General features: G+C 40.3%; 1 protein-coding gene across 1 annotated transcript; it reads right to left on the reverse strand.

Moving 5' to 3' along the window:
• Window positions 1-12,706: 12,706 nt before the first annotated feature.
• On the reverse strand, window positions 12,707-13,539 carry LOC110680523. The gene is made up of 2 exons (XM_021856320.1): window positions 13,395-13,539; window positions 12,707-13,018 (listed from the first exon to the last, which is right to left on the reverse strand). Exons 1-2 carry the CDS (start codon window positions 13,410-13,412, stop codon window positions 12,722-12,724), a joined length of 315 nt encoding a protein of 104 aa, XP_021712012.1. The 5' UTR covers window positions 13,413-13,539; the 3' UTR covers window positions 12,707-12,721.
• Window positions 13,540-13,815: the final 276 nt, after the last annotated feature.

Raw genomic sequence — 13,815 nt, forward strand, 5'->3', positions numbered from 1 at the left:
GTTTAACTTTTCTTTTATCAAGGAGGAGACGTTTACTACAAAAGGCCCAGAAAAAAGATAAAGGTCCAACTTTACCAATGTATATAAATCATTTTTCAAGCGATTAAACAAAACCAATAATAAAAACAGCCGTGGAATCGCTATTAAGGATCTTGCTTAAAAGGTCTACCCAATCTACCCAAAGTTTTTGAGCAAGAGGCTCTTCCTATTCAGTTTTGTCTAAAATGGATTTGTGACATATATTCAACAATATACACACTTAATTTAGAATGCTGAATTTTGGCTAATTTTAACCGAGATTCGCATAGCCGAGTGGTCGGCAAACAAATTTCCGGGAGTCTCAGGAAATAGTGCTTCATTGCTAAACAACCGGACAATTTGTTAGCTGGGTCTCGGTTGAAATTGGAAAACCGGAATTAGCACAGCCGAGCTCGTGTACAAAAATCTCAGTTTGTAACCAGGCTTTATTTTGCTCATCTTGATCTGATAGATGGAGCGACCTCGTACGCTCACAGCAATTATGAGTCAGCATTCGATGTTGGTTGAATAATCCGTGACTGAGAGAGTGGAAAAAAAACGTTGGCTATATCCAAACGCACATCTTCCATTTGACAGCTCTAGCTTACTGTGAGGCTCTGCAAACACATCATCATTGCTTTTGGGATGAACTGAGGTTGGTTTCTCCGTCAACGCAAGAGCATGATTTTGCTTTCCTCTTTGCCCTTTTGGGAAAAGAGCTACAAAGAGACAACAAAGAGCTGTCTGGAAGTGCTCTTCCCCGGACTGAGAAATGGGAAAAAATGCTCTCCCCCTAACTGAGAAAGGGAGAAAAAATCTCTTTCTCTTTTAAGCGCTGAGGTTGTCAAAACAAACTCTTTACCACAGTGGGAATGAAAATAAGCAAAGACAAACCTGTAAACTCTTCATCCCGCAGATCAAGTACGCTCAATTTGTGTGTGGGTAAAATCGCTTCTCTTTTGTAGTTGATCATTAAAAGGGGGAGAAAGAGGATAAGTCAAGAGCAGGGAAGAAGCCTGTTTGTAACAAAATTGAAGGCGATACAATATGGTTTTCTTATCAAAAATAAGTTCTAGAACTCCATAAGAAGTAGAAACATATTTTTTTGATTACACTCATATTTTGTTCCCTACAAAATCATAGAAAATCTTATGGTTAAGCCTGTTCGTCTTTGACTCAAAACTCAACCGAATAACTTGTATTGTTTTGACATGAATTTGGTTTGATTGAAGCCTAGAAAATATATTTGGACTGAAGTAAAAATATTAGATAACACTCAAAATTTCTTTAAATTAAAATAAACTAAGGAAAACCTCATTCTTAAAATATGTTTAAATATACGCTCTGACGTATTCACAGCTTTTATTTGTTGTCGAAGAAGCTACATGTTATCGCCATGAATTTAGATTTATCGCTTTGTTTCAAATTCCGATCATAACCCATATTCTGAGCACTTGACTTCTTATAGCATTTTTTCATGAAAACCACTCAAATTACTCACAGGATAATACCATCTTCTATAAAACCAAATCATCTATATTTAAAAGCTACGAAAATATTAATTTTTACCTTTGTAATTGCCACTGTTTAAAATTCGAGTCAATTTCAAACAAAACCATACCGGATTGTTTGTAGTTTTGTAAGCTTTGAGTGTCTTTCAAACTTTATATTTCTGCTCGAACATATTATCTGCGCGCCTATTGCCCCATTTCACGCCAAATCGTATTCCGAGCTGGCACCCTCTGAGATTTCAATGAAAATATCCTGATATGTAAGCCTAGACTAACAAAGCCACTTTGCATACCTAGTTTTTTTTTCCAAAATTTAACTGGACTATCATTTGAAAAGGGCCAAACTGCTAACTTTTTTTTTTCAAAAAAATCGCATCATTACGAAAAAGTGTTGTACGAGCTTGTGGATTATTGGCTTAATTTTTGAGTACAAATACTGGGTAAAAATCTCATTTGTGGCCTACACTGCAAAAAAAAAAATGTTCAAAATTAAAAGTTGATTTAAAATATCGTAACTTTTTATTTTATTGAAATTTTGTCTTAAGACAGGTAATAAACTTCCAACCTCCCATTATTGAGTTTTGTTTAAAAATGACGCGCTCAGAAATTAAATTTAGGGCAAGATAAAGTGTGTGCTGGGAATTTGTTTTTTTTTCGCAAGTACCCACCTCGCGGTGTTTGCACGGTTGGTAGTAAACACGATTTCCTATATTGAAGATTTTTTTGAATCGACTTTACATTTTGCATGTCAATTTTTTCAGTGTATGAGTAATAGGTCATCGCACAAAAATCTTTCTCTCTCTTTCACGCTCCCATAAAATTTGTAGACTTCAAGGCCAGTGAACGTCAAATTTTCATTCACAGTTAAAACAGTGCAATACCCTATACTTATATGAAGTTTTCGATAACATAAAGTAAACTAATTATACCAAATTGACTCGCTCATTGAGATTCATTGAATTATGAAAGAATTGTGACTTAAACTTGTTTAGTTTTGTTTGAAAACAAGAAACAGTTTTTGCTGGAGAAACTTTTTTTCTTTTGAAGTGCGCATTTGGAAATGTACGGACTGTTAGAAGTGAACATAATTACCTATCTTGTGACAAAACTTCATCGTAATAAAAGATGACAACTTTTTTAAATCAACTTTAATTTTTTTTTGAGTGTAGGCTTAAAATAAAGTTTTTGTTTTTTCTTTTGTTCAAAATATGAGATAATTATTTACCAGTCATTCATACAACATGTTTTTGTAGGAGCTGCCATTTTTCGACTAGATTGTTTCGAAGAAATAAATCGGGTGCAAAATCTTGGCCATTCCAAAAGATATTCCAGAGAAATTGTGCAAAAAAAAAAACTAAGTACCGTAAGTACCGTGGTATGCAAAGTGGCTAAGCTCGTCAAGCTCTTCACATCTAGAAAATTTGATTGAAAGCTGAGAGGGCTCTGCCAAGCTGTTCAAGTTGGCAAGAAATGCGTCATAACTCTAAAAAAACAATTAACCAGAAATTCGGAAGCCGCATTTTTTAGCATAGCATAGCATAGACTGACTGTACATGTCAATGGTTGCTACTCCGTGATTGATCGGAACTGGTAAGAATTGCACTACGATCCAAATGAATAAGGGATGGGAGTGTCCGCTTATTCTCGAAGTACAATTTTAGCAGCTCTAATATTATTGATCAATAACGGCGCCGGCCAAGTCCTTACAGTCAGTTGGGATGGAGAAGGAATGTTAGGGTGTAATGATTGTTGCTTCTAGAGACCGAGAATACCTCTGCATCTCCACAATCACCACGGGAAGGGTGTTTATTAGTGAGGGAGGAAAAGATCTGGGAGTCACCAATGGTCAGTGATGCGATCCATGGATAAGGAGGAAAAATACAACTTAAAGCTAGTTTCTCAGCGTCCCGAAAACGAACCGTCTCGCTTGGGCTTTTCGAAGCACTGCCCAGCAGACAAGCAAAACGAAACACCATTCCCGACGTTCCGAAAACGTACGGTCTTGTTTGGGCTCTCCGAAACACTGCGGAAGCCGCATTTTTTAGAATTGATTTTTAAATTAAATGCGATGGCTTTGAATAATTCATTTTTGAACCATATTCATTTCTTCGGATTTTGGTTTACTGGATGATGAAATGATGAAAACTAGGGTTTCTAGTAGATTTCAATAAGTTTGTTTTTTTCTGCTCCGATATTTTACTACATTTCAACGTTTCCTCTTCAAACAGGATTCTCCGTAGTTTCGTAAGTAAAAGAAACTTTAAGGTCGTAAAAAACTTTTGTCCGTCAAATCCAAGAATTTAGATTTTTTGAGTGATTATATTCTTTGCTACCTTAATCACGTTGCACATTGAAGTGTATTGATTAAGCAGAAGAGCGAATGTTTGGTACCGTGAAGAATTTGGTACGATCATTTTCAATAGGCATTATGATCTTTTTTTATCAAATTGTTCACTGGCTTAAAATCTATCATGTAATACTTTTGTTATCGATTGTTTTGTATCAACTACACTATTATCTTTGAAATCATGCTAACTATTTTGAACAAATGTGTTGAAATTTATGAGAAGCAGTTTATTTATAGCGGGAAAAAGGCAAAATATGATCTCGTTTTAGAGATCAAACAATGGCGCTTAAACCAAGGCTCTAGAACCAGGAATGCCTATGTCCCATCCCAAATATAAGAATTTTTTATAATACTATTTTTATAAACTAATAAAAATGTAAACTTGAGCAAAAGAAATACACTCCAACCTCTTTTTACGACCGTTTTCTTACCGACGGTTTTTTTTTTCCGACCACTATTTTAGGACCGAAATTCAGATTAACGACCTTTTTTATAAATGATCATTATCTTAAAAAGTATTCAAAATAGAGGATCATGATGTTCAGCAAAATTGTTCAGTAGTTCAAGGGCTAACATATGGTGGTCATTGAATTGCGGAATTCTGCCACTAGGTGGCGTTAGTGAGCATAGAAATTTTGTTTTGCGGATATCTCAGGACCAGGCGGCACTAGTGAGCATAAAACTTTTGTTTTCCGGATAGCTCAGGATCCTGGCCACTTAGAAAGATGGCGTCTTCGACAAAGTTGTTCAGTAGCTCAAGGACTATCATTGTAAACGCTATGAGGTTTAAAATTTTGCCACCAGGCAGCGCTAGTAAGCATGACACTTTTGTTTTGCGGATATCTCAGGATCCTGACCACTTAGATAGATGGCGCCTTCAGCAAAGATGTTCAGCAGCTCAAGCGCTATGGAGATAGAGACTTGGGTAAACTTGTTGAATAGCTCAACATTGCCAAAGACACCATGTCGCCGTCTGGTGGCAAAATTTTGAATCTCATAGCGTATATAATGATAGTCCATAAGCTGATGAACACCCAACATATTTAAAGTGCAATAAAGATTGAGAATTCATTCAAGCTCTGTCTTGATAAAAAACTATGAGCCGGTGTGCATCTGAAATGTCTCTAATCAAAGGAACAAACTAAGTCCTAAATTGGCACAAACACTCTGTTTTCTTGGAAATATAAATATAAAATAAAGAAATTTTCATTAGCTGTACAATACCGTGCAAAATTTTGTCATTACCCTCAAAAACATACTATGAGGTTTTGTCCATTTCTCTGGAGTTGAACCCCTAATTAGAACTCCTTATGACTAACTCGAAAGATAATAAGTCATTAATTTATACAGAGCAGACGGAAATTTCATATCTCAATCTGATATTGAAGAGATATTCGAAAATGTAGTGGAACACAACGTGATGGTTCGACATCTGATAATATGTTCATAAGATCAAAATTAGTTCTTCGAGATGACACATAACACAAAATAGCCGGACTGAACAGTGCGACGTCGGGGCAACCTCTAAGAGCAAATGTAGTCTCAGATAGCGTAGAACGTGATGATGATGTTGATGATGATGGTCCCGCCACATGCCCCTACAAAGGATTGAGCAAGACGATATATCTTTTGAATAATTAATTATGATCAATGTTAACCAGATTTGCAAACAATAAACGGTCTGATTATTTCAACAGATATAATCAACAATTCAAGTGTCCATACTATACAGCAAAAAAATGGTAGAATTCTGTTGCTCTCTACCATACTTTTTCATATGTTTTACTAGTGTTCAAAAAAGTTCAACAAAATCCAAAACATTGCCAGAATTGATAACCCAGCCGATGATGTCAAAACTGTTGGAAACATTTGCAATTTCAAGAAATGTCTGACATTCAAACAAAAAAACTCACTACTAAATCATGGTATCCTCTACAGCCTATATTCTCAATTCAAATGATAAGTAATCAAACAGTCGTTTATACCTGTGTACCGCGCGCAGGACTCAAACCTCTGTAGAAAAAGGAACATGATGCCCTTATTTCCATCATCCTCCAGTTGTGAGATATAGCCGAACGGTCAGCATCTCTGTGTAGAGATCAATGGTCAATGGTCTGATCCTGATTGCCGACTTTTTATTTTTATTATTCTTGGTCGTTTATCAGATCACATTTTGATATTGATTAGTTGGTCTATCAACAAACTTTCCAGATATTGTTTTGATCTTATTATATCCTAACAAGATATGGTTCAATACATCTCCATACTAATTTTTGATATTAGGTTTGATCTTTTATCTCTTATCTCCACAAACCAACAGCTGATTTCGACCGTCATTAATTACTTTAGAACAAGCAATTAATGATCTTGTTCAGCCCTTTCCACCTGCTCGGAGATCGTGATTGTTTTATATAATTTTGGCCATAACGGTCATGCGACTTAATTCAATTCAGAATTAATTATTTAATCATAACATAAATAATTCGAACATGTATGGGTGCAAGCACACATCGCTGGTGGAACACATATATTTACTTCTTACGCCAGACCATATGAAATTTTCTTTCAAACTGCTAAAGAAATTGTATTTTAGTTATCTTCAGAAGTTAAAGCAAAAAAACTACACAAATTAACAGAATTTTGGCTGTTTATCAATTTGTTATCTACTATTTTCAAATTTGTTAAATAAATTCCTAATTTTGCTCGCATTGAATCCTAATGCAAAATTGCACAGGCTCCTAAGAAACCTTCACAGACTATAACGGGTTCAACAGGCTCATAAAGTATTTTGTCTCCGATTCTCCGAAGAAAATCTTCAGGAATTAACATAGTGAATTTATTAACATTTTTCCAGGGTCTCACACAGGGATCTCTCTAGATATTTCTCTACTTATTCTCCCAGAAATTCTTCCAGAGATGCTCAGAAAAAAATCTCCAGAATTTGCTCCAAGATATCCTGGAGAACTCCAAAGCTATTACCTCCAGTAATTACCTCCTTGATTTTCTTTCCCAAAACTATCTTAAAATTTTCGCCAGTGATTTTTTTTTACTTATCCTGTAACTGAATTCTCCAGTTGTTACTCCAGAAGATGTTCCAAAGATTTCTACGGAATTTTTCCCGAGGAAATCTTCAAAAGTTTATTTCAGAGATTAAAAAAAGCTGAGAGGTTTTTCAAGAAACCCTGCAAAAGTTTCTCCGCAGGTTCATATGAATTCCATCAAGTATTCATCCACGATTCTTCCCAGAAATTCAAAATTCTTCAAGAGGTTCTTCGAAAAAATATTTTTTTTTTCTAAAAAATGCTAGAGAAACATTTTATTCAAATATTACTCCTGCAGTTTTTTCCAATCATTTTTTGGAAAGTTTCCCAAAAAAAATCCCTTGCAATTTCATAAGGTTATCTAAGATTGCACATCAGCCAATACTCCAACAAGTTTCCCAATAATTCCTCTGATCATTCCTACATTAAATCTCTATAGAGATTCTGTCCTATGCCTTTCGAGAAATTCTTTTAAAAAAAAACTGCGAAATACTATCCCGTGACTCTATTGATTGTTTATATTATCCTAGCAAATTATCTAGGAAATCTTTTAAAGCTTTCTCAGGAGTCCTGGCCTTATTTCAGAGATCATTGTTCATACAGAGTGACTTTAAAGCTTCCACTTGTTTCATATGAGGTTACTTCAGTTTCTTTAAAAGTGCCTCATGGATTTATTTTTCAGAAAATTTTTCTTGACCTTTCCCAGGACACATTCCTTAAAAAAACCTTCAAGGCTTACTTGAGAAAATCTCAAAGTGTTACAGGAGGAATTTCTGCAGAAACCTAAGAAGAAATCTCTGGAGCAATTGCTAAAGGTATTTTTAAGAAAATAAATCTCTAGTTGCAATCTTATATAAATTCCAATTTCATAGGGAATCCCTAAAAACTCCTGGTGGCATTTCTAGAGAATTTATTGATTCAATTGAAGAAGATGCTTCACCGAAAACCTTGTAGGATGTCCCAAGGAAATAAATGGATTTATCACTGCATAAAATCTAAGAGAAGTTAGGACTTTCTTTCACAAAGATTTTTTGGAGGAATTTAGATGATTCCTAAAACAATCTTTGGAGAAATTCCCTGTCTGTGGTTCTCCTTGGGTTAATCCATGTTGAATTCTTGAGGCATCCAAAACAAAATTCTTGGAGAAATTCTCTAGGAAAATTCGTAAAATTCCTTTAGAAAAAAAAAAATCAGATAGAATTGCTAGAGAAAATTAAGTAATTCCAAAAATGTGTCAGGTCTTGAACCAATCTGCTCCGACACTATGAAGAATAAAACTCTTATCTCATGGCTCTTATAAGGTTTATTTTTTTTCTCGGTTCCTGTTTGGTCTCTTTTCGCCCACCGTATGATTGAACGTCAACGAGAGAATACGGACCGGAACAATCGGCAAAGACCACAGCGACGGAAATGGACTAGCGATTGGAAACTCGGTACGTGGAACTGCAAATCTCTCAACTTCATTGGAAGCACACGCATACTCTCCGATGTACTGAAGACCCGCGGTTTCGACATCGTAGCGCTGCAGGAGGTGTGCTGGACAGGTTCGATGGTGCGAACGTTTAGAGGTAATCATACCATCTACCAGAGCTGCGGCAACACACGTGAGCTGGGAACAGCTTTTTATAGTGATGGGTGATATGCAAAGGCGTGTGATCGGGTGGGTGGCCGATCAACGAAAGAATGTGCAAGTTGAGGCTCAAAGGCCGGTTCTTCAACTTCAGCATCATAAACGTGCATAGCCCTCACTCCGGAAGCACTGATGATGACAAGGACGCATTTTACGCGCAGCTCGAACGCGAGTACGACCGCTGCCCAAGCCACGACGTCAAGATCATCATAGGAGATTTGAACGCTCAGGTTGGCCAGGAGGAGGAGTTCAGACCGACGATTGGAAGGTTCAGCGCCCACCGGCTGACGAACGAGAACGGCCTACGACTGATAGATTTTGCCGCCTCCAAGAACATGGCCATTCGCAGCACCTACTTCCAGCACAGCCTCCCGTATCGATACACCTGGAGATCACCACTGCAGACGGAATCACAAATCGACCACGTTTTGATCGATGGACGGCACTTCTCCGATATTACCGACGTCAGAACCTATCGTGGCGCTAACATCGACTCTGATCACTATCTAGTGATGGTGAAACTGCGCCAAAAAACTATCCGTCATCAACAATGTACGGTATCGACGCCCGCCTCGGTATAACCTAGCGCGACTGGCCCAACCGAACGTCGCTGCCGCATACGCGCAGCATCTCGAGGGTAGCGTTGCCGGAAGAGGGCGAGCTTGACGAAGCCCCTCTTGAGGACTGCTGGAGCAACATAAAAGCAGCCATCAACAACGCAGCCGAGAGCATCGTCGGGTACGTGGAAAGGAGGACATGTAACGATTGGTTCGACGAAGAATGCAGGCAGGTTTTGGAGGAGAAGGATGCAGCGCGGGCTGCAATGCTGCAGCAAGGAAACGCGACAAAAACGTGGAGCGATATAAAAGAAAACGGAAGCAGCAAACCCGACTATTCCGGGACAAAAAGCGCCGCCTGGAAGAAGCGGAATGTGAAGAAATGGAACAGCTGCATCGTTCTCAAGAAACGCGAAAGTTCTACGAGAAGCTCAACGCATCCCGAAAAGGCTTCGTGCCGCGAGCCGAAATGTGTAGGATAAGGACGGAAGCATCTTGACGGACGAACGTGAGGTGATTGAAAGGTGGAAGCAGCACTACGATGAACACCTGAATGGCACGGAGAACACAGGCGACGAGGGTCACGACAGCGGAGGAAGTGACTACGTCAGCACGGCGGGATGAAGGAAACCAACCTGCCCCCACATTGAGGGAAGTTAAGGATGCCATCAGCCAGCTCAAGAATAATAAGGCCGCTGGTTAAAGATGGTATTGGAGCTGAACTCATCAAAATGGGCCCGGAGAGGTTGGCCGCCTGTCTTGCACCGGCTGATTGTCAAAATCTGGGGAAACCGAACAGCTGCCGGAGGAGTGGAAGCAAGGGGTCATATGCCCCATCTACAAGAAGGGCGACAAACTGGAATGTGAAAACTATCGTGCGATCACTATCCTGAATGCCGCCTACAAAGTGCTATCCCAGATTATCTTCCGTCGTCTATCACCAATAACAAATGAGTTTGTGGGAAGTTATCAAGCTGGTTTCATCAACGGCCGCTCGACAACGGACCAAATCTTCACTGTACGGCAAATCCTCCAGAAATGCCGTGAATACCAGAGTCCCAACGCATCACCTGTTCATCGATTTCAAAAGCGGCTTATGATAGCATCGACCGCGAAGAGCTATGGAAAATCATGGACGAGTACAGCTTTCCGGGAAGCTCACAAGACTAATAAGAGCAACGATGGACGGTGTGCAGAATAGCGTGAAGATTTCGGGCGAACATTCCAGTTCGTTCGAATCCCGCCGGGGACTTCGACAGGGTGATGGACTTTCGTGCCTGCTGTTCAACATCACGCTAGAAGGTGTCATGCGGAGAGCCGGGTTCAATAACCGAGGTACGATTTCACAAGATCCAGCCAATTTGTTTGCTTCGCGGATGATATGGATGTTTGTCGGCAGAACATTTGGAACGGTGACAGACCTCTACACCCGCCTGAAACGTGAAGCAACAAAAGTCGGCCTGGTGGTGAATGCGTCAAAACCAAGTAACATGCTGATAGGCGGAACCGATGCGCGACAGAGCCCGCCTGGAAGCAGTGTACGATAGACGGGGTACTTTTGAGGTGGTTGATGAGTTCGTCTACCTCGGATCCTTGTTAACGGCTGATAACAACGTTAGTCGTGAAATACGGAGACGCATCATCAGTGGAAGTCGCGCCTACTATGGGCTCCAGAAGAAGCTGCGGTCGAGAAAGATTCACCCCCGCACCAAATGTACCATGTACAAAACGCTTATAAGACCGGTGGTCCTCTATGGACATGAAGCATGGACCATGCTGGAAGAGGACCTGCAAGCACTTGGAGTGTTCGAACGAAGGGTGCTTAGAACGATCTTTGGCGGAGTGCAGGAGGACGGTGTGTGGCGGCGGAGAATGAACCACGAGCTCGCTAGGCTCTACGGCGAACCAAGTATCCAGAAGGTTGCTAAAGCCGGAAGGGTGCGCTGGGCAGGGCATGTTGCAAGACTACCGGACAGCAATCCTGCAAAGATGGTGTTCGCGTCGAATCCGGTTGGCACAAGAAGGCGGGGAGCACAGCGAGCGAGGTGGCTTGATCAGGTGCAACAAGATCTGGAGAACGTGGGCCAAAATCGAGGTTGGAGAGACACAGCCTTGGACCGAGTAAATTGGCGTAACATCGTTAACGAGGTTTTATCAAATTAATTGATGTAACACCAACTAAATAAATAATGATTCTTTTTATGTCTCCGTTTTCAGGCCAGAGGTCTCTAATTTCCTATTTTTGAAGGCACTCAGTCTTATCTAGCCCAGTAAAGACGGAATGCCGTGTCTTGTGGTAACGACTGACATTAAAAATGAAGCGGTTTGGAAGTTTTGAGAAAATCTACTTTGAAGTTTTCATTCTATTTGAAAGTCAAAAAAAACACAAGTCAAGAATTTCTTGTGTTGAGCAGAAAAACCACCTGAAAATATCGTTTGAACGCTTAGAACCAGTAGAAGCTCCTCAACTCAACATCGACCAAAATTACGCTTACACCCCTTTGTGTATTAGCCCCTCAAATATAGTCAATTTAAATCCCCAGTCTAGGATTCCATAGGGTTAAATTTTTTCTAAGTTTCACTGTGCACAACATATTTGCCAACGTTTGTCCTACCCATGGTTCCTAACGTGGACGTGCCTCTGCACAGATGGATCGGGCAAAAAGGCTTGTAATCCACTATTGCCACCGTGTACCGGCGTTGTGGAGATGTTCGAGGAGACGAAGACCATCAATCGGTGCATTGGGAGCGGCCGAAAACCGAAAACGGAATACCCAGAGAAGGCGCGGAAGATAAGGCAGTACTTCAAAAATAACCCCGAACCTTTTTCCACCCGAGGACCGTGGGGCCAAAAAGGGTCCAATTCGTCGAAGCTGGTGTCCGTCCAGCAAGATCATGAAGAGGGCTGCGGCTTACGTTGGCCCAAAACCCGGAACTGACAAAGCAATACACGGCTGGGCCAAATTGCATATGGCGACCGGAAAGCTTCGTACTGTGAGTCTGGCTTGATCAAGCCACAGGCCTGTCTCGATATAATGGGACGACGAGCAGAGATACATAAAAAGCGAGACACCAAAGTTACCACAGTACTGTTGTTAGCTTCATTCATGCCTTGCAGAAAGCGCATGTGCTCTTCCTCCTCTCACCGTGGTCCTAGGCTGTTCTGATCGGATCTAGCATTGTGCTATTGCCACCAAGCCTATAATGGATAGGTGCGAAGCTAAGGGCGTTAATGTGGTCCCGAAGGAGGCGAACCCGCCTAATACACCAGAACCTGAATCGTCCGATCCGATTGAAGAAAAACTGAGAAAAATTGTGTAAGAAAGATGGGCAAAGCCTCGCTCAAGATCTCATGAGCAGTGTTAAGAGCAATGTACGAGCATTCAGCTTGAAGAATAAAATTCAATAAATCAAGTTTTTTTTAATCCCTGAAAATTTGAGAAGTATCCGATTTAAATGAACTTTTGGTGATCATTTTTATGTGTCTCATTTTTTTTCCGATTGCAGTCTTCGCAACTTACATAATGATATCAAATTAGTGGATTTGATAAGCTTTGGTCAAAGGTAGAAAATAAATTGCTATACGTCCTCGAAAAAGGACGTTGGGCGATAACGGGTCAATATCCCCCACATCCCGGACCTACCTTAAGACTGTGGAATCCGATGGCGGCACCGACGGTCAGGATCGCGAAGAACAGGAACAGCACAAAGGCCGACACCTGGGAAATTCCGAGAAAGTTGAACACTCCGGAGCAAACAATGGCCGCGGCGTGGCATCCGATGATTGGAACCAGCAGTCGATCTACGAGGTCCCAGGGGATTTGCCGCGGGGTGGTTTCAATCAGGACCGAACCGTGGCGGGACATGCGGCGCTTCACGGCCGGCGCTTTCGGAATGGCGGAACCGGCGGATTGCTGCGAGAAGGATGACGCGAATGAGAGAGATGGAGAGAGTGAGATTATTAAATTTGCTTTAAGGATGACGCTCAACTAGTGGGGGATGGGGTAAGTTATATAGAAATGTGTTTTTACTACTGCTTCTACAGGTACTTGAAGCATTTCAATTCATATTTGATAGCGTTTAATCTTAGTTCACCAATAGGAATTGCATTCAATTTTGTGTCTCCCCTGATGGATTCAACAGGGGAAATCAAGTTAACACTTCATTCAGAGACGAACCAGCCAAGGACTGAAAAGTTCACTAATGAAGACAATAAAATTGTAATAATAAGTGTTAGAAATATCGGATTCATGTCTGTAAACTAGATTTTTTTTATTCGAGAATACTTACCCTTCGTTGGCTTTGCATTGTTTCCTTCTTTTAATTCCTATTATCCAAAAAGTCGTTCACTTTAACACAATTTTTTAAAATTCAGCAGAAATTTGCACTTGTCACTGTTTACCGAAATTTACAGTCCTGCAAAAACACAATTCTTATTTACATGCTTCCACATCGGTTGAACCCATCACTGATTACAAGAGCATATTCATCAAACGAAATCACACTCATTCAAGCATTCATCTGCAATCGGGTGAGGAAAACTGAAATTTCCATAAACATTCCCTCCAACACCAAATCGATCAACCGAACGAGAAACGGGGTTTCCCATCCCGGATGGAAGGTTAATTAATTCATTGAAATTTATTGCTGGAGCTCAGATCGGAGACGTCTTCTTTCTCGGGCAGAACTGTCTGTCCAAGGAATATGAGTC

Source organism: Aedes aegypti, unplaced genomic scaffold (assembly GCF_002204515.2).
Source record: "Aedes aegypti strain LVP_AGWG unplaced genomic scaffold, AaegL5.0 Primary Assembly AGWG_AaegL5_hic_scaff_154_PBJ_arrow, whole genome shotgun sequence".
Taxonomy (NCBI): Eukaryota; Metazoa; Arthropoda; class Insecta; order Diptera; family Culicidae; genus Aedes; species Aedes aegypti.